Here is a 21,427-nt window from a genome sequence, read left to right on the forward strand (position 1 = left end):
GGTGACACGAATCTCTTAGCCCGTGCCTTTCACCTCCCTCATCTGCTTCCTTCGTTTACGCTGTCAAGGTATTGATTGCCTCATTACACGCCGCAGAAACTTAGTGGGAAAGAGATTCAGATCTCGCAGATCAATTTTTTTCACTTTATCATTGCTTTTTGTGCAATTTCCCCAGCGCCACGCCCCCGGATCAATCTTGAGTGGAAATGGGGAATGAGCATCAAACGGTGGCTGGACAAGAAATTGAGAGTAAAATGAATTAATGCCTGGTTTGTGGCTGTGAAAGAACAATTGTGCAAGAAGTAACAGAACCACGAATTAATGACTCGTTGTGGCTGTAAAAGAACAATTAACAACTTGTTTTTGAGATGTTGAGCATCTCCCATTAATTGCCAATTGATTTTGAAATAGAAATTCAACTTCTTTATCTGGTGTCAGAATTGGGTCTTGAATTTGCTTGTTTTTCCGCTTGTGTTTCACCCAATGCCCTTCTACTAGAATTGGGCCTTGAATTTGCCTTGTTTAGAGTTTCACCCAGTGCCCACTCGCCTGAGGGCTTAAGCTCATTTGTCAAATAGAATGGAAGCCCAACTTCTGTATCAATATGCTCTAGTGAATGATTATTTACTTAACACATACTACTAGAATGTGTGGCCATTTGCAATTTATAATTACGCTTGAATGCTCTTTCACAATTGCGAAAGCATTCATTTACTTGATGTAATGCGGTTTTTTTTTTTTGTTGCGACATAGTTTTATTTCGTTTAATCTCTCTTAGTATTTCGTACCACACAATTCAATTTTTATTTCACACATTAAATTTTTTAATTCTTTACCTTAGAGGGCTGTCTTTTGTGAAGGAAGGGAAGAAAGACTGAGGCATAAGAGAGTAATTTTGAGATGACAGAGTATGTGCTATTTATTGATGATTCGGAGAGATGAAGGCTTGATTTTGCAAGAAGGGGATCTTCATCGTTGATTTTTTTAACTTCAGGGAAATTGGGAGTAGTGTTTTGCCGCTGAGGTGGCGGAGATGGCGGGTTCAAGGAGGAAGAAGGATCGAGGACTGAGAAATTGGAAACGGAAGGCGAACTCGGTCGACATTGCTTGCTCCACATCCACAACCCTCTCCCGTGACTGTGAGTCGGTGCGAGTGTCCGAAGCTCAGCCCGCAACTCAAGTAGCTGAGTTACAAACTGCAATTTCAACACGGCTGGTTCCTTCTGAACCAACAATATTAACTGTCCACAAAATTTCTTCAACAACTAAAATAACTGCATTTATCAACACAAAAATATATTTCACAAGGCAGCAATAGCCAAAAAAAAAATTTGGTATACATCTTCGAAAAAGCACTGTATTATCAGAGTTGTATTAAAGTCGTCCTATTCGTTATAAAAAAAAAAAAAAACCATTTGTAAGGAAGAAAAATCCACCTAGATATACACAATTCAGGCATCCTTTATAGCAAGAGTTTAGTCCCGGTTGTATATACTATAAAAGAACATCACATATATCCAGAAAAACTAAATACTACATCTGTCTGGACGTGCAAAGGCCATAGCCAGATATGAGAGCAGTGGAAGCTAGGGCCGCAAATGCAAGGAAGGACATTGACACAGCCGTGCTTGCCATATCTGGGAATTTGTCCTTGCCCCAATTTGATTCCCAGTCCTCAACTCGAGTAGCAGCAGAAGATGATGCTGATATTAGAAGATACGATATCATCTGAAAATTTCAAACCATTTCTATCGCCACTAAGTTTTGGCCCATAATAAGATGGAAGATCAGCTTGTTTCATTTAATCCAACAAAATGGAAAAGAAAGAAACGCCTAGTAAAACATATCATTATTCTTTCTAGATTAAAGCTTTGATTAGAAGCTTCCGAATTGAAGGCAGGTCCGGCAGATCAGACTGATGTAATTGTCTTGGAGTCTGGTAAATAACAGAAGGCTGAATAAATAAAACTTGAAAAGTTTGTACAAGTACTCTTTACAGAGCAGCCTCTTTTGTCCTCCTGTATACAAGATCCTAGAAACAATCTGCCCGATGCAGGTGAAAATTTGCCCCAAGTTTTAATTGTTTAAAGTCTGCCGTTCTAAACCAGGCTAAATCAAACGGTGTTGACAACCAAGAGAATATTATTAGAGCACCATGATGAGGAAGTGCAGAAAGCAAGTAGGTTACTTATATCATGCAACGGAAACATGGAAAAGGTGCAAATACTAAAGCATCATTGGACCCTTGAAACATTGCAAGAAAAAGATCAGGTTCTTCCTTCTTCTTTTGCCTTCTGCTTATTGCTGATCTCTCTCTTTTGAAAGCTTATAAAACTAGTCCTGTCACTAGTTTCCATCATTTTAGAATTTAAAAATGCAGTATCCCGTGTTAGATAATTTCACGAAGCAGAGAATCTACCAGCAAAAGCGATAGTTTTAGAACTAGAAGCATGGACCCTCGGCAAAAAGTAGCAACTTCCAATTCCAGCCACTGTTAATGCTGTGGGGGAATATCAGCCAAGTGTATTATGACCCACATAAAAGCGATAGGAAAAATACAAGGTTACTAGTACTAAAACTCCATTTAAGGTCGGACTAAGGCCTACGAAAGACCCTTGAACGTTGCAACACGGCAACAATTATTTCTTCCACCCACCTCAAAACCACACGAATGACCCAATCCAAGGTGTCCCCTTTTCTTCTACTCAATCGATTACCATTATCATAATTTGGACATTAAATGAAGAGAACACCATCACCACTACCGTGTGGTCCCTGATTAACATTCCTTCAAATGCCCCCAATTTACCTTGGCAAAATAACCAGTGCCTAGTAAAACAAGTAATCAGACTCCCTAGATACTCAAAAAAAAAAACTCCTATAAAGCATGCAACAAAAACATTAACAACGAATTCTTGGAAGTAGTAAGAAAGAAACAAGAGAAAGTTCAATAACTAAATGATCAGCCATCGGGAATAATGAAAATGATATGGACTTGCCTGGTCAAGAGCAAAATCAATAGGGTGTCGAAAACGGTGCAGAAGCCTTGACTTGGAAGCGCATAACTGGTAGCCCAGATCCACGGCCTGTGCTCCGGAGTACAGAAATGCGATCACATTCACTGTCATACAGTACCTGACATATATTGGTTGCAAAAAATTTTCAATGCTTCTTACTACTTTATGGTACAAAGTTTCAGCAGACTAACAGAGTCACATACGATACTAGACCATACCAGCTATATTAACTAGTAAGTAATGATATAATTTAACAAAAGAGAGAGTACTACTCATTCTAGTTGAGAGACCTGAATTCCTTGTAACGATCGAATGAATCAAGTGCCCAACCTTCATGTCTATCGGCAGCCATGACGGAAAAGGAAACCAATGAGAACAAAAACCCAAAAGCCCTAAACCCCAACGCCGCCTTCTTCATCAATTGCTCTGTCTTTGCCCTCCTCGGAATCCAAAGAGACGGTCGAAACCTGCGTCCGCTACTTGCTTTAACCTGCTCATGACCGTCCTCCACCCTTCCTCCTTGCCCACCTGAATCTGCCATCTTGGACACTGAGAAGGGCTCGCCTACGACGTAGCGATTGATAGCCGGCGCTGGCAGCCGAGGCTTAGGAGGCAATTTTCCAGGTGGGCTGTGCGGCGGGGAGGTTTGGTCCTCTCTCGGGGTTGGAATTGGGGAGGACCCATGAGTAAGAGATGTGTGATCCGAGGAAATTGATGATCCCTCGGGTGAGTAATCCGGAGACCTTGTCGGCAGCGAGGGTGGCTTAAACTCTTCGCTATCACGATTGGAGGAATCCACCACATGTAAATCTTCTTTGTCGGAGCTGATGCTCGACTTTCTCGAGTTGTCCATAGTTTTGTTCTACTACTAGTGTTCGAGTGAGTTCAGGATTTGGAGTGAATCTGGAATTATTAGCTTTTGGTAGCGCGGAATTGGAATGCTAGATGATTAATTCGAAGGCGGTAAGGAATGAAGAGTGAAGAGTAAGACCTTTGAATAATGGAAAAAACACGCAGCACCGCCCTCCTGAGTCCTGACCCCACCCGGAAGCCCAAGGCCGAAGACAACGACGGTTTTGGCACTCATGCTTTCGAAGACCAATTGCAAATACCTGATCCGTCAGGTTCCGACCGCCCCCTGTATTTACCTAATTTAAATTTGTAATTAAAGATTTCGATCCCCACGGGTGTCTGACTGTGCGGGCGTATGTGTGTGAGAGACTATGACTGGACCGACTGCTCTACACAAATTGTTATATATAGTATTTAATTTGGAATAGAGAACCACCAGATTCGATGCTTCAAGTATTACTTAGAAGCACACGCTGGGTTGGTCTGCTGGTTGAAGTAGCCTCCTTAGGTGAGTTTCACCTGGATTCGATCCCGGGCAGCAATCCAGTTGTTATCTTCTTCAGCATCGGTCGGGCCCGCTCTGCTGTAGCGCTGTGGGATTAGTCGGGTGTAGACCCGAATACCCACAGTGATGACAAAAAAAAAAAAAAAAAGTATTACTTAGAAGAAACCACTGAGGCACCATTGGCCACAAAATATGGCGAGCCATTTCAAGTGGCTTCCAGACAAGTGCACTCACCTGAGTCGGTAGGTGGTTCAGTCCCTTCTGTTTTTTTTGACATCTCTTCTGTTTTTTCTTGACCTTTTTAAATCCTTCCCTCCCCGTAGGCTGTAGTATAAAATAATTGTATGCCTATCGTTTCAACAAAAAAACAAAATTATTTAGAAGAAGAGTCTCTTGAACCTGAAGGAAAAAATTACAGTAAAAGACGCTTCTACCTCGCCTCCAAACGAAGATGTAAAATTGGACCGGAAAGCTAAATGGGTCAAGACTTTAGTTTTTTTGTGCGATTTTACTGTTTTGCTTTACGAAAAACCTGAAATTTAAATTTGTAATCAAATTATGTGTATTGCTCGCGCATTTTTACATAAATTGATAATGCATATGACATTTACCTTTTAAAATATAATATAGAAAACTATGAGGAAATAGTTCCTTAAAGGACCATATATAATTTTTCATTATTATTACTCTTCACATGAGTGTTCAGGAACCTTTTTTACATACCCACTACTAGAGGTGTTAAAATGGGTGACTTGAAAGGGTTTGGATTGATTAAAATGGGTAATGGGCATAACTGAATCAAGTCATTTATACCCATTTGATTAGATGGATCTAAATGGGTAAGTTAAAAAATGAATTGGATAACCCAATTACCCATTTATAACCCATTTATTTTAACTTTTTATAAACTCATTTAAATTTATTTTACAAACTAAATTATTTATACCACGCTTTGCACCCATCATTAGTTTTAAATATTTACTTATAATACTCAATAAGCCTAATTTCTAATTTTTTTTACGTCCGTACTCTATGTCGCAAAATTACGTACTATTTGATAATTGAACAATAAGAATATAAAAATTTGAATTAAGTACTATAAAAATTAACATAAAAACTTAATCCAAAATTTTGAACCCCTTACATTTTTTTTCATGTGTAAATTTAAAATTTCATTTTGAAAAGGTAGGAAAAGAGGTTAAAACTTGTCATAAATTGATAATGCTGAAAAATAAGCAAGTTAACAAACTAAGAGAAAATAAAATGATAAAATAAAATTAACAAATAATAATAATAATGAAATAAAAGTAGTTAACATCGTGATAAAATGAAAAATTTGAAAAACAAAAAGGGGTTGGGAAAGAAAGGAGGTTTTGGGGGAAGACAATTCTAAATAAGTTAATTGGGTTTAATGGGTGGGTATTATTGAGTAATCAATTTTATACCCATATACAAAAATTTAAGATATAAATAGGTATTATTGAGTAACTCATTTATACCCATATATAAAAATTTAAAATATTCATACCCATTTATTCATAGGCGAATATGGATAAATTTAATTAAATGAGTTTCTTTGCCGTTACCTACTACCAACATACCGTGAAGTAGCTATAATTGCAAAACTGCCCACAAAATTGATACGCTAGCTGCAATTAGTTCAATGATTTACTTTTGGCTGTTTTTAGATTATAGACTTACATTGAAAGTTTTAAGGAAGAATCTGAATCTTCTCAAATCCTCTTACGTTGCATGAATGACTTAGAAGGTATTTATTTGGAGTTTGTAAATCACCAATCATTATAAATTCAAATAACTCCCTAATAATCCAAATAACTTAGAGGAATCTGAGAGAATTTTATATCCTTTATCAAATCCCTCAGTCCAAATAAGTCTTTCAATTTATTACGTGGCTTAATTAGTACTAAAAAGGCAAACCGCTTCCATCATCCATCTTATACTTGATTCCTGGGATTGCTTTCAAGAACATGGGGCCAAAAAATTATCGAAATCCAGCAAAGAACATATTTGCACCTCTCTTTTTAACTTTGAAGGAAAAGAAAATTCAACTTTAAACACGAGTTCAAGCACGTATTTATTCCCATGATTCTCACAGGAAAGGAATAGATAAACAAATAAAACAAAAGAAAAATAATCCAAGCCTGCACTATTTCTTTACTCTTATTATCATTAATGTTTGGGATGGATCAGCACCAGAGCCAGAATTATTTCTCACTGGGGCCAAAAGTAAATTTTTCCTTCTTTTCTAGACACATCTTACACACTAATAACATTCACACAGCGCAGCCACCAATGCATATTTAGTCGGTACTGCATGTACTTCTCACAAATCAGTGGAGGCACAAGTGAAGCTTTTCAAGAAACCATAACTAAAATATACATTTTCTTTTGAGTACCAGGCGCAAAATGTACCTCTGCCTGTGGACGGGGTGATACAGGAGTTGGCATGTAATGCAACAGGCCAGTTGTAAGTTAAGAAACCACAAATACCAAATGGTTTCTGATACAAAGGTGGCACCAATATGGTCGAAACAAGTACAGCTCTTTAAGCTAGTTCAGTAACTAATGGCATCACATTCCAAATATCAAATATGAAATCACCCACTTTATATAAAGATTACACAAACTAAGTGATATCCTTAGCTACTAAATCGTCCTGACCGGACACCGACAAAATTGCCTAAATTTACAAAGTTTCAACGGTCAATTTTGGACCCAAACCTACCCGACACCAGAGAGGTAGTATAAATAACAGAAGAAATTGAGAGGTGGTAGGAAGTCTCGCGTAACGTCAGCCCCAACAACTATGTTTTTACACTAACTGCTACGCGGGAGAGAGCCCATATGAACACCATCAAATGCTACAGCCCATGTTTTCTCATCAAGCATTGGATAAGTTGCCTAAAATTTTGAAAAAAAATCATGTGCTTCATAGTAACGGTCTAAGACAAGGTTATATAAGGGGTGAAGTTGTTCCAACAAATTAGAGTAAGGACCCAGTATATCTCTAGCCAGTGGTGGAGAATCAGCATCTGCAGATGAGCAATATTGACAAACGGATAATCCACTTAGACAGTAACATGTATGATAATGATCCCTAGGCTTCCCAGGTTTATCTCTGAAACCAGCCCCTTCCTGCATCAACCACGTAATGTGAGGACAGGAACTGCATTTAAACAAAATTGGCTAGGAAACAGGCAAGAATATGCCTTCACAAGAAGAGAATTTGTACATTATTAGCAAATAACACCGTGACTGGTTAAAACTAGGATTTGGTACCTGTGAACACAAAAGAAGGTATTGCTGCAAATGCATGCTACTGAAAATAGGTGCAATTGCCCTCTTGTTGCTGATGAAATCAACACCAATGTCTGCAAAACTAACTGCATAAGAAAAATTATCTTGCCAGCAGCAAAGCAAACACAAAGATGCAAGTAGTAAATGTATAGCTCCATCAAAAGAAGCTGAGCAGTGTCCCAATTCATTTTGTTGGGGCAGCGTTCATGAAAGAAAGGTTGCAAGGTGCAGAAAGTAAAGATAAACTAACCAAACCTGTTTACATGGAAGACAGTAGCATTATGAAAATATGGTGTACCTTCTTTTCTACGATGGCAAGTTCCACCAAGAGGGCAAGAAGTTTCCACAGTGCATTCTTCTACATCAGATATATCTGATGTTTCATAATCATGATAACTTTCCGAGTCGCACTCAGAGTCTAAAACTTTTGACAAACCCAACTGTTCACAGATAACTGAATGCAACTTTTGTACAATGACAGCAACTCCTCCCTGCAATGTAATGTATTAAACATTTTAATAAGTTGAAATAAAAATTTCAAATGAGAAAATCAAGCAGGCAATTACCTGCCAAAAGGAATAGCAGCCATCAACCAGTTTATTTGTTCTCCCTTGAAATCCACCTTCAACACCTTGTCTGAAGACAACCCAGTCCTGGCACAGTTGTAAATGCCATCACGTAATAAAAGAATTAATTAATTTGCAACACATCTAGCAAAAATACTCCCGAAAAGAGGCATATAAAATTGAGCTCCATATTGTTAAGAAGATGCATGTTCCACAACTAATCAACCTGAGCCTACATTCAAGACACCATGAAAATGGTAAACTACACCATGGTAAAACACAAAATACTGAATATCTATGTTGATAATAGTCCAGACTTTAGACTGAAACCTACAGAAAAAAGTCAAGTTCAGAGGCAAAATTCAAACAAAAAAGAATCTTACAATCAAGCAAGGCAAATCCAACCGATGGACCTCATTGATCAGAATCATCGCTGCTAAACCACAGAATGTGTACCTAAAATGCAACCCAAGAAAGGGAATCAGGTCCTGGATGGCTGCATCAAGTATGTGAGCACCTAAAATACTGGTGATCTAGTATAAAATCTACGTATAGCGGATGAAGAAAAGAAAAGTTATTTAAACATCAAACACGACACCAAGGAGTTTTCTAAGACAATTATGTCAATATAGTTGACAAACAATTATAAATCATTATACAAGAATTTCATACTTCAATACCTAACCATTAATCTACATAAGTGAAACATTCATGACTTTCCACGGAAACATACATAGTTGAACTTATCCATGTCACAATAATCTAGTGCATCCAACATGTCATATTCCAATTTTCTCAAAAAGAATGAGGATGTGTTATCTCCAAGTCCTCTGGGTTAGGAGCCATCCATCTTTCATGTTCATAAGTGGATCTTACACACCTTAGCACTAGAGTATCTACTTAGTATATGACCGACATTGACATAACTAATATAACAGGAGAATGTAGCTTTACCCTCCATGAGCCTCAGAACCTGGTTCACCAGCTATTCCACCTTCATAAGTTTGGCAACTGCAGATGTAAACATGACTTTGAATCAAGGAAGACTAGTACCAAGCAAGTCGAACAAAACTTGATTTAACAAGGGTACAGATTGGACAAAAGACTTGGCTGATGCTACAAGATGACATCATCCAAATTCTTCAACTTCTTCAATCAGCAACGCATACATTGACTACTGCAAGCCAGTAAACTTTACTATAGACATGACATAGCCAAGATGCAAAACGCAAAGACAATTCCATGATTGTCTGAAACAGCCTTGTTATGAAGATAAACCATCGGTAATGCATAAATTAATGAGTAAAATTGAAGCAACCTTGTTATCACACCATAGCAGAAAAGCTTTCCATGCTTACAAAGTATGCTCAAAGCTGAAAGAGTATTAATCAGACAACAAAAGTAGAGCCATGCACAGACTATGAAAGAACAAACATCTCCACAGAGGAGAACAATGAGGCAGGATGAAAACGGTAAAATCAACTAGATCACTTAAATTTATTAATGGAAAACAAAAAAGAAGATATTAACATGTTCATCAAAGCAGACCCTCCATATATACAAGCTTAATACAATACATTTAAATCTTCAAGATATCACACCTTGGCTTCCGGTTTTGCATGATAATCAACAGTACTGCGTGGGCTATAGTAAGAATGCAGGTTGGAAGGAACTTTATAAGCAATTGTACCATCTATACATCATATGACTCAGGCATTCATCATTAACTCCAAAAGATCCAAAACAGTAGTTGGAGAACCAGCCAACCTGACAATGAATTTGCAGGCACAAATTGCAAATGACAATAAGCAGACATACTTGAAACCAACCTTAAAATGTAATCTCCAACATTTTGTGTCAGCTCATCATCCAGAATGTTCAGAACACTGGCAACCTAAAAGAATCAAAAGATATAGGTGGAATCAATTGAAGCTGGATGCAAAAAATGCAACCCATGAAGAGTGGAAAATAATAAGTCCAAGGCAACGAAGTTAAATAAGATAATGAAACATGTACAATCCACATGATGAGAATACTTCACAAGAGAGAGAATATCTCCCAAAATTTGCCAGTGGATATTGTCATCAACTGGCAGCCCAAATGAATCAGCAGTCTATTTACCCTCAAGGTTTTACATTTGCACGCTTCAACTACCTAGTACAATAAGGAAATAAAGGACATGGCTTCTGTATGCGAGTGTACGGGCATAAGTACACTCTATACCTCAGAGAGTGCTTAAACTTACAGAAATAGCAGTGTAGCAAGCACGAACGTCCACTTCTCCACCATCATGCATCCTGAGGATAAGCTACTTATAAGAAATAATTTTGCAGTGAGCAAAATATTATAATCAAATTAAATACAACTTTAGCAATTGTCCTGATTTTGTTGGAAAAGTTGCTTTTGGAGGAAAAATGACAAATGCCAAAACCTCCGCAATTATATATCAGAGAGGGAGGGAGGGAGGGAGGGAGAGGATGGAAAGAGAATGCTAGTCAAAAGACAAGAAAGAACTAACAAGCTAAATGTGCAGGGAAAGAAACAAGACAACTTGTGAAAAAAGGTGTAAAAACCAACAAAATCAAACAGACAACATAAGCACATCTACAAGTGAAGCATGGAAGCACTAGCTAAATGGTAAATGAGACTGAAATGGGCCATGTGAAAAACCAGAACCTTTTTCACTTGCATTTATTCAGCACGATACAAACTAACATGTAAATATGCTCTGTTCTCCTTGAATGTTTCTCATTTTTGCATGACTATCTCATAAAGTAGAAGCACTGAGGCATGCATACAGAAAGCATGGCAAAAAGAACAATAAGAAAAAGCTAAGATTGGCTAAGCAGCAGTTTAAATTCCTCCCCTATATCCTAAGATGATTTCCTGAGGGGAAAAATATGTTCCAAACTGTAAATAAACTTTTCAAATTCACCCTCGCAAAATTTCAAGATTCATTATATACTCGTATGATAAATTATGTTAAACCTGAATCCTCCACTTGCATCCTTCATTCGCAGCAAAAATGCACGCAACTTCCCCCTGTAACATAAGAAACAATCAAACTGAGATTTTTTTCCCAATAGCAAAGGAACTAGCAAAATTTAATGATGACAAGCATAGATTCTGGAAGACCTATTAATTGATGACAAAGACTTGGGACCACCCAAGGTAATAAGTGAGTTCACTGCAGCATAAGTTGTTGCAAGATGAGGCATCTGAGAATAAGCAAGAAAGCAACTAAATACTTTATGAAGAGAAAAATTCTAGATTAAACAACTATCATTGCTTAATACAAAAATTTTGAATCCGACAACTAATCATTGTTGGCTACTTTGTTGGACTTTTGACGGAATAAACAAACATGACAAATTTCTACAAACTACTCTGATATTCTTAGTAGCAATGAAATAGGAGAGCATGAGGAGATCAACAAAATCTCAAAAAATGTGTGGCTCACTGGGGAAATGATAAATGAGCATATCCATCCAACGCAAACAATGGCAACTAGAGTATACTCTGTTCCAACTAATTCACTAGTATTAGGCAGCTGGTTTCAATTATAGTCTACAGTACTAGTGGAGAAAATATGTAAAAAATTCTCAGAATAATGACATGTTTCATCATATCCCCCATATAAAGGTTAGCTGGAGAGACACGTAAGCAAACAGAGTGAGAAACGAAAACGACAAATCCGGAAATCTTACTTAGTAGTTCAGCTATTTTAAATGATGATAAGCCACAATATCACCAGAACAAGTTGAGGAAAAAGATAATACTAAGATAGCAATGGCAAGGGTAAAACATTGCCATACAGGAAAAAGAACTTGCCTGACCAGGTCCACCACCATATCCACCGTCCGGATCCTATGGCATAACAGCGCATGTGAAACTCAGTAACAATCTATAAGACAAAATAGTCTTGTAGATCTCAGAAGCTATGATACATAGAGATTCTCCAGATCTAAGTTTTATGCTCTGCAAACTCGTGCATATTACAGAAATTCTGAAGGCATCCAACGAGTTATACAATTTCAAAAATGACAACATAAAGGGTGTTTCACTGAATTTTTCAGATATACTAGTACGACACTGCTCACAGTTGTAATGATGAAATTGCATATCTCAGTTCAGAAAGTGGCGATATCCCTTTCTTGGCTATCTTTTTTTTTTCCCTTTCTGTAATGTACATCTATTCATTCACTTTTTTTCTTTTCATTTCCTTCTCACTTTCCCTGTGTGGCAGAAAATGACATCCTATCTTTTGTTGGTCAGAAACTTGTAAGCTAGGAATGAAACAACAGAATCAGTCTTTAGTACAAGAGTGATAATGTACTGACTGACCTAGATTGTTTTCACTTTGGGAAAAAAATACACGAGGATATCCACAGATAATAATAGGGGTTCGCTTGCATAAACCTAAATTGTGACACATCTGAAATGCGTTTCAAGCTTAAGGGAGAAAAATGCATCTAGACATTAGGTCATCATGGTCAACTGGATGCTGGATATGAGTGAAAGTGCAAATTTCAAACGACACTATTAGTGGAATTGCAAACAGTAAGATTAGGAATTTTAATACAACACCATCCAAAGTATCTAAAATAATCCCAAGAAAGGAGAAAAATGAAATAGATAGCTCTTTTAAGAACCAAGGTGCAGCGAGGGGGTGAGGCAATGGAGGTGGATGAAAGCTCCTTTAAGTGAGATTACGAGGATAAAGGCTGTGAAGACCAAGAAAGTCAGTTGAACTCTAGAGAATGCCATCCAACAGCCACGGTCAACTAACATTCTAAAGCAAGTGTTTATCTAAACTATAAGCAAAGATCAATAAGTTAAATGAGCTTCCAATCCAATCGCATTATAAGAAACGAAAAAGATCAAAAATAGAATAACATTGCAGCAAGAAGAAGAAACCTGGCAACGACTAAGAAACTCGATAGTACTATGCTCCAGTTCTTCATCTAACGAATCTCCCAATAGAGCAATTGAGTGAAGGATCCAATAGCAAATCCAAGGTCGACTGCAAATAGATAATTTGAGCACCGAATTATACAGCAGCGACTCTTCAAACTCAATAAACGGATAAGTAAATTTCATCAGAGACTAAATGCGATAACTAATAGTTGCAATGCATAAGTTACTCTTTACCTCACTTTTTTACCGCACGTATGCAGTCAACCAATTTTCTGAATGAAGATGAAAAACATATAGTGTATTGTATAACAATGAGAAGAGTAGAATGAATACTTGGCATCGAGAGTTGAGAAAGACGGGCCAAGATTGTTTAGACCGTGCATGAGATATTGAATGTGATTATCCCGTCGGATCTCCAAGCTATTGCATATGGAGGAAGAAAAGTCATTAAGCATACCAAAAGTGTCAGCTCCTTGAAGCAAACACGATATACCGTTGCTAATGCAAAGAAAAAGGTACTATAAAAGCAGTGACAATGACTATATAATCATGAGACCGAAAACTCAATAATGGATTAGATTGGCAGAGAGGGAACGGCGGACTAACAAAACGGATTGGGCATTCGGCGGAATACTGCTGACAGATGAATAAATTTGGCCGACATCGTTCTCAACCATCCATTGCTCTTCTTGAGTCTTCGTCCCCCTCGCTTTCCTTGACGATTCCATCTCACGATCGATTGCTCCTTCTCACTGCTGCTTTAAAACCAAAAAAAAAAAACTTTCCTTTTTGTTGGTTTCCTTTCCTTTACCTTTCTCTTTTTTGTTTCGTTTTCAGTTACCTCTCGCTTCTCTTCTCAGCCTCTCACTGCAGAGTGCAGACGGAGGTCAATCGCAAGTCCCAACCCCTAATTCCTAAATCGGATTTCAAAACTCGGGACGTTGAGCGAACCAATCTGTTGTCGAACCGCTCTAACCAGTTCAACCCCGGTTACACGCGCGCACACACACACACACACACATATATATAATATATATATGTATATATATCTTTTATACTTTAATAATGTATGATTTTAAATTTAAATTATGATTAGCTGTTATACATAGAAACTTGACAATGTATATATAAGATTAATTCATGCTAGTGGTCAAGGCATACATCAATTTGTGTACAAGTAATATACAATTTTTTTATTATATTTATTGAAATTATTTTTCAGAATAATTGATTTTATATTTTCACAATAGATATGTAGAAAATTCACCAATCTAAAACGTATAAATAAATAGTTATTTTGGTAGTAATTGATAACTATAATTGATATTTGCTAAATAAATTGAAAAATAAAATAAAAAGAGATACATGTTGCTTGATAGAAAGCCATATTGATAGTACATAATTATCAAGGATAGTTTATGAAATACATGAAATGGCAGATTTCTGCTTACATCAAAAGCCCTCTCTCATTTTATATATAGTGTAGGTGTAGATATAGATATGTGTATTTAGATTAAAGAATGGAAGAATTTATAGTTTTTAGAAAACCTTGTGTTAAAAATGTATTTATCCAAGAAAAAACAAGTTTGGGAAATTCTTATTCGATCACATTTAGGGGTGAGTGAAGGGTTGGTTGATTGGTGAGGTAGGAGAAATTGTAAATAAAATATATTGAATTCAAGATATCTATTTATTAAAAAAAAAACACACACACACATAACTAGGGATAAGGGTAGGGTCAACAGGTACCTACCCTGCCATGCTTATTATTAAAATTTTTAAAAACAATAATTTATACTAATTTAATTTTGTATTTTACATATTCATCTAAAATTTAATAAAGATTTTTTTCTCAAACAAAGTCTCGTACTAATAAACAAACAAGCTAAGAGAACACAAGGAAAAGGGAAACATTCAAAGAATTCAAAATCAATAAAAGTTTGAAATAAATTACACATTTTTAAACATATGTTCCACATTAATTAAATTATTTTTTATAAAACATAAAATCACGACTTCTACAAATAAATTTTGTAAACAAACTATAGTCTCTCACATTTGTAATGCAATTTGTTCAATGAAATTGCTTATTTAGTTCTAAAAATATTATTTTATAGTATGTGCATAAAAATAAAAAATAATAAAAAAAATATATATGGGGTGAGTCAAGTACTCGCGGATTCTTAATTGCGTGACTTTAACCCGCCTCACATTTTAGTGGGTGCTCGACCCTCTTTTAATCAGATCAAATAATACATATTGGGTGGCCATAATTTTTGAATAGGATCAGATCGGATATACCTATTTTTTGGATTTGTGGATAATTTTGCCCACCCCTAAGAGAAAGAGAGAAAAATCAGGGGAAGGTGGACTGGTTGGGGGTAGTAGGGTGTGGGAAGAAAGAAGTAAAGAGGAAAAAATGATAAGAAAGAAAAAAGAAAATAAAACATCTTTTCTCCAAACCCTCGAACACACAAAAGTTTTTTTTTTATTTATAAATTTTACAGTAAGATACAATAAAGTTTTATATAAGGGAAAATTAGTCAAAACATCCCTTACATTTTGCTAAGTAAATATTTTCACCATTCACTTTTAAAATAAATAACTTTACATTTCTTACAAAATTAAATCAATAAATGTTGATCCTAACATAAAATTTCGACCACTTTTTTATCTTGAATCTATTATGTAACCTACATATCGTCATATTTTTAAGATAAAAAAGATTAAATCCTATTTATAGTTAAACAAATGATTCAATTCATATTGATTTTTATCCCTAAAAAAATAGAATCTGGCATGAACTATATTCATTTTTCCTAAAAAATGGAATATGATCAAATTTATATTCATTTTTATCTCTGAAAAAATGGGATTTGAGTTTTTTATACATAAAAAATGATTACATGTGGATCACATAGTTATTTCAAACTAATCAGTGATGAAAACTTGGATTAAGACTAAAATTTTCTAAAAGGATGTAAAATTCATATTTTAAAAGTGAATGACAAAAAAATTTATTTAATTAAATGTGAGACATGTTTTAAATAAATTTTTCTTTATATAAACACCAAAAAACACATCATGTAAATGGACCCCAAAATTTGATCAGCAAAATTGCCAACCTAGTTAAAAATTAAAATTGAATAAATATTCCAAAGAATCCAAACTCATTAAAAGCTACAGAGCAAATTCCCAAATAGTCATTTAACTTTTTAACTAATTTACATTTGGTTTTCCATCTTAAAAATAGGACAGAATGGTTCTTTATAAAAGATTTTTGGATAAAATTGATTCCTATATGACGGAGCGGTCAAGAAAAAGTAGGACTAAAGTGGTGATGGATTTGAATTTTCTTGACTATTTTGCTGTATAGGGACCAAATTGGTCCATAAAGTTTTGTTGGAGGACCATGGGTTCCATTTTTAAGATAGAGGCCTAAACATGAATTAGTGAAATAGTTGAAAGATTGTTTCGGGGATTTGCTCAAAGCTAAACCGGGATTGGCACGCAAGAGTTTCAATTTAGCTGGTTGGTCCCTTGCACTACACAGCTCACTCGATCACCTGACTTAGGCTCAAAAAGGTGATTTGAATTTTTAATTACCAGAACGCTACAGCAGATGCCCATGCATGTCAAGAATCTGTTTGGATTAGCTGTTTCTTGGGGTGTTTTTAAAAAATTTTACTGCAGCAGAGTTTTTAGAGTATATTTTGGGATATTTTTGAAAAATATTTTAGAATATTTAAGAGTAGTAGAATTTTTAAAATATATTTTGAGATATATTTTGAGTATTAAAAAAAATTTTAAACTATTTTTTAGAGTATCTTTTAGAGTACTTTTTAAAAATTTTTATAGTATTTAAAAATTAATTTTTGAAAAACAGAAGGATCATAACAGAAAACAAGTTTTTTTCCCCTTTTTTTTCATCTTCTTTGTTAGTCAAGTACAATTTTGTTTCATCTTTATGTTTCTGGGTCTATTTGATACTCTATACTTTTTCTTCGTACTACCATAATAGTGTTTGGATAGCACATTTATTTTAAATAATATTTTATTTTCTTTATAAATATATTTTATTATATTTTTTTCACATATATTATATCATATCAAAAAAATATTACAATAATTATTTTAAATAATACTTTGTTGCTACATAAAATATGGATAGAGACGAGCTGATAATCATAATAGATGGTAGAGAAAGGGTTGACTCGCCTATAAAATGGATGGAGTGAGGACTGAGGACTCGTCACTCACCCTCACAGCTCAGAAGCCTGTAGCCACTGGCCAGTCACAGAGGTACACAAACGAGATCTTAGTTGGCGATCCGCTTACTAGAAAATATAAAAGTTGCCTCGATCCGGTCGATACATGCTGCAAGCAATTTTGGTTTTAATTAAGGAGGTATTGAGTGGGGTGAAGTGGTAAGAGTAGTGAGAGATCAGAGATGGCGATGAAGCGTGTAGCTGCCTCTGCACTTCGTGCTTTTACTTCTTCGGGGAATTCAACTTCATCACTTCTCACCAGACGCCTCCATGTAAGTCGCCTCTTCTTTTTGTTGTTATTAAGTTTTACCCAAAAAAAATAAATAAATGAAAAAGAAGAAGAAAAGCACAACCTTCTTTTCTGTCGTCAATTTCTGACAACTGAATTCTTTGATCTGACCTTCCCCGTCTTCATCTCATCCCTTAGCCCGTCCTGGAGGGGAAAAGTGTGATTAATTAATTACTATGATCATACAACATTCACTCCTTATCACGATCATCGGCAATGAACTGGGGTATAGACATACATATATAGTTGCGTGAGGTGTTTGACTCTACCTTTATCTATTTATTTATTTGTTAAAAACCATATCTGGGTCTGACTTGCAACGGCTTGTGCTCGTCTAGTATTTTTGTCGCCGAAACGATGACGTTGAGGTACATGGACAGAACAACCCGAAATTAGGGTGATTTATTACTTTCTTCTACTATTAAATTGTAGTGCTTGAATTTTTTCTCCTACCATCGTTTGGGTTCCAATCCCTAACTAAGGACATCAACCCATGAGGGCCATGACCTCCTATTCCTCTATTCATGGCCCCAACCCTTTTTTTTTAGGTGTTTAATTTTATTGTACCAAAAAAACTTAGTCGAAAAAGAAGAATTCTGAACCAAAATTTGTCTCAGCTTGTTACGCTTCGACTAACGGCTAAACTCTTGCAATATTGACTCTCAATCTCACTTGTACATCAAATCATTGATTTTAAATGCAATAAAACTTTCAACAAGTAAGCTCGCGCTGAATTACAGGCCTCTCCTGGTAGCAAAAAGATTGTTGGTGTTTTCTATGATGCAAAAGAATATGCTGCAAAGAATCCCAATTTTCTTGGCTGCACAGAAAATGCATTGGGTATCCGCCAATGGCTAGAATCACAGGGCCATCAATACATAGTCACTTCGGACAAAGAAGGACCACATTGTGGTAAGGAATTCAGTATCATATGGTAAATGAACATGTATGTTCAGTTAGAGCACAATGCTTAGTGAACTTGAACATGTATGTTGCCATTGATTAGCTATTACAAGTCGCACAGTTTTTCGGTTCCTGAGAATGAATTGTGTTGCAATTGCCCCATGTCCAAGTAGTACATCGCTTGGCCGTTTGTTTTTGTGGAGATTGTTTGGTGATTGTAGATTAGGCATTTGGTATATTGGGTTTTGGTACTTTTCTCTCGGTGAGTATTGTATTTTCTAACATGTACCACTAGTTCAACTTCTCAACAATCATGTTTGAGGACAATTTGTTACTGGATCTCACCCTCATGTTTTAGTATTTAAAATTCAAAGCAGCGCTGGACTATGAATATCAACTTCAAGTTAGCTTGTTTCCCTGACAAGTACCTATAAGCTTTTAGAGTAGTGACTTCTGACATTGTTTAAATGACACCACTTACTTTGGCATTTCTGATGTATCATTTGCAGAACTTGAGAAACATATTCCGGACCTCCATGTGTTGATAACTACCCCATTTCATCCTGCATATGTCACGGCCGAAAGGATTAAGAAGGCCAAAAATCTGCAACTTTTGCTGACTGCTGGAATTGGCTCAGATCATGTTGATCTGAAAGCTGCAGCAGATGCTGGGTTAACAGTTGCAGAGGTCACTGGGAGTAACGTTGTGTCGGTTGCTGAAGACGAATTGATGAGGATCCTCATTCTTGTTCGCAATTTCCTGCCTGGACACCATCAAGTCATAAGTGGGGATTGGAATGTTGCAGGTATTGCTTACAGAGCTTATGATCTTGAAGGCAAGACTGTAGGAACTGTTGGTGCCGGGCGTATAGGCAGGCTTTTGCTGCAGAGATTGAAACCTTTCAACTGTAATCTTCTTTATCATGATCGGATCAAGATGGATCCTGAGTTGGAAAATCAAACTGGAGCCAAATTCGAGGAAGATCTTGATAAGATGCTGCCAAAATGTGACATAATTGTTATTAATATGCCTCTTACAGAGAAAACTAGGTAAGCTGTGGTCATGCTTTACATTGTTGTGAGAATTGTGAACCGCTCAATTCTTTTGAATCAATCTCTATATTTTGAAACCATCGCTGTTTGTGTTTGAGCTAATATGGGGCGGACTTGTACCTTACTTTATTGTGAAACACCGAATCTTGTTGCTTGACAATCAGGGACATTACCCTTTTCTTTGGTTACTCATAAAAAAAATGATTTTTTTTGTAATCAGAGGGATGTTTGACAAAGATAGGATCGCTAAGCTAAAGAAGGGAGTTTTGATTGTAAACAATGCTCGAGGAGCAATCATGGACACACAAGCAGTTGTTGATGGTTGTTCTAGCGGACAAATTGGAGGTGATATTATCATTCAGTTTTTCTCATCACTTCAAATGATACAAAGATGTGACTTTCCTTGTAACTTTTATTTTCTGATAGCGTATGTCTGATGCGCCAACTTTGATAGAAATCAATGAACAAATTTCTTACTTTGATAGAGGTCAATGAATAGATTTGTTTTTCTTTCTTCCTTTTTTTTTTGTTTTTCTTTTCCAGGGGTGAGCATTTGAATTTGTTGGCGTTAAGTTGTTTATTTTTTCTAGGAAGGAAAAAGGGTTAACTTTTTATCAACCTCCCTCTTTAACTGGCTCTTTCTCGCTGTTTTTTCACAAGACTAGGTTACAGTGGGGATGTTTGGAATCCACAACCAGCTCCAAAGGACCATCCTTGGCGTTACATGCCTAACCAAGCTATGACCCCCCATATTTCTGGTACTACCATTGATGCACAGGTACTATTCCTCTAGTGTCGTATCCTCCCATGTTTTGAATTTTTTCTTCTTTGTTCTTCAACTTTTTGCTTGATTTTTCGCAAATAATAGTTGGAACTTCAATTCATCTTTTACATATATTTTTCAAGATTCCAACGTGTCAAGTGCTTTCAAATTGTTACATAGGAAAACCCATACTTGCACACACAGCTGCTATGTTTCATGTTCAATCTTTATTTGCCAGCCTTTTACATAACTCTAATATGATGAGAAAATGCTGCAGATACGCTATGCAGCTGGAGTCAAGGACATGCTGGATAGGTACTTTAAGGGAGAAGATTTCCCTCCACAACATTACATTGTCAAGGATGGAGAGCTTGCAAGCCAGTATCGTTGAATAAAAAATTAGCTCACGGAGTTTGGTGTGTGCAATAAGTGTCAACTTAGGAAGACGCATGCAGAATAATCTGGTTGGCTATTCTAGATCATTCCTAAAAGATGTCTAAGAAATTTTGTGTGAAAACCATCTCTGTTTGGCTTGAATTCAAATCCTGCACATAGCTCGATTGATGATTTAATGACGTTTTGGTTTTTCCTTTCCTCCCTTTCCTACTTTCAATTATATCGGATACAAGATTCGAACTTTGATCCTGACAACACAAAAGAGCTAGGAGAGCCTTTTTTGGACTACTAGTAGGTTAACGCCATTGGTTGGGCAAGATGAAGGTAATTGGCTTCATAAATGATAAAACATCGTTGGGGCAGGCCTCTTTTTTTTTTGGTTTTATTACGATCTCGTGAAAAGGAAGACTTTTTTTGGTCGACTTCCTATGTCTGAGCCGCTTCAAAATGTTTCATGGAAAGAGAAGATGCCATTTCCCATTTTGTGTTTCCGGTCCACATCTTATAGCGTAGAAGCCCTTAATAATTTCTTAAAATAGATTAAACCCTTTAAATTAGTAAGCATACCCGTAAGCGCTAG

The 21,427-nt window shown here is 36.2% G+C and overlaps 3 protein-coding genes across 7 annotated transcripts; 1 reads left to right on the top strand and 2 right to left on the bottom strand.

The window, feature by feature from the left end:
* Positions 1-1,315: 1,315 nt before the first annotated feature.
* Positions 1,316-4,497, bottom strand: LOC113723017 (CASP-like protein 4A1). 4 transcript variants are annotated; one of them, XM_072059136.1, is made up of 3 exons: positions 3,308-4,496; positions 3,000-3,135; positions 1,316-1,703 (listed from the first exon to the last, which is right to left on the bottom strand). In XM_072059136.1, exons 1-3 carry the CDS (start codon positions 3,868-3,870, stop codon positions 1,587-1,589), a joined length of 816 nt encoding a protein of 271 aa, XP_071915237.1. In that variant the 5' UTR covers positions 3,871-4,496; the 3' UTR covers positions 1,316-1,586. The 4 variants fall into 4 exon arrangements, with proteins under 4 accessions (XP_071915237.1, XP_027102085.2, XP_071915238.1 ...); XM_027246284.2 differs by having other exon boundaries at positions 1,316-1,728; positions 3,308-4,491; XM_072059137.1 differs by having other exon boundaries at positions 1,639-1,936; positions 3,308-4,497.
* Positions 4,498-6,946: 2,449 nt separating this feature from the next.
* On the bottom strand, positions 6,947-14,096 carry LOC113723054 (protein farnesyltransferase subunit beta-like). 2 transcript variants are annotated; one of them, XM_072059215.1, is made up of 14 exons: positions 13,782-14,096; positions 13,509-13,595; positions 13,176-13,281; positions 12,090-12,125; positions 11,394-11,476; positions 11,247-11,300; positions 10,504-10,555; positions 10,088-10,152; positions 9,213-9,269; positions 8,642-8,714; positions 8,259-8,345; positions 7,991-8,183; positions 7,675-7,766; positions 6,947-7,530 (listed from the first exon to the last, which is right to left on the bottom strand). In XM_072059215.1, exons 1-14 carry the CDS (start codon positions 13,901-13,903, stop codon positions 7,297-7,299), a joined length of 1,341 nt encoding a protein of 446 aa, XP_071915316.1. In that variant the 5' UTR covers positions 13,904-14,096; the 3' UTR covers positions 6,947-7,296. The 2 variants fall into 2 exon arrangements, with proteins under 2 accessions (XP_071915316.1, XP_071915315.1); XM_072059214.1 differs by having other exon boundaries at positions 7,103-7,530; positions 7,675-7,778; positions 13,782-14,064.
* A 3,330-nt stretch (positions 14,097-17,426) lies between these two features.
* On the top strand, positions 17,427-21,045 carry LOC113722988 (formate dehydrogenase, mitochondrial). Its single transcript, XM_072059291.1, has 6 exons — positions 17,427-17,715; positions 18,473-18,644; positions 19,145-19,685; positions 19,909-20,033; positions 20,354-20,466; positions 20,729-21,045. The coding sequence occupies exons 1-6, from the start codon at positions 17,626-17,628 to the stop codon at positions 20,840-20,842; spliced, it is 1,155 nt and encodes a 384-aa protein (XP_071915392.1). The 5' UTR covers positions 17,427-17,625; the 3' UTR covers positions 20,843-21,045.
* The last annotated feature ends 382 nt before the right edge of the window (positions 21,046-21,427 follow it).

Source organism: Coffea arabica, chromosome 7e (genome assembly GCF_036785885.1).
Source record: "Coffea arabica cultivar ET-39 chromosome 7e, Coffea Arabica ET-39 HiFi, whole genome shotgun sequence".
Lineage (NCBI taxonomy): Eukaryota > Viridiplantae > Streptophyta > Magnoliopsida > Gentianales > Rubiaceae > Coffea > Coffea arabica.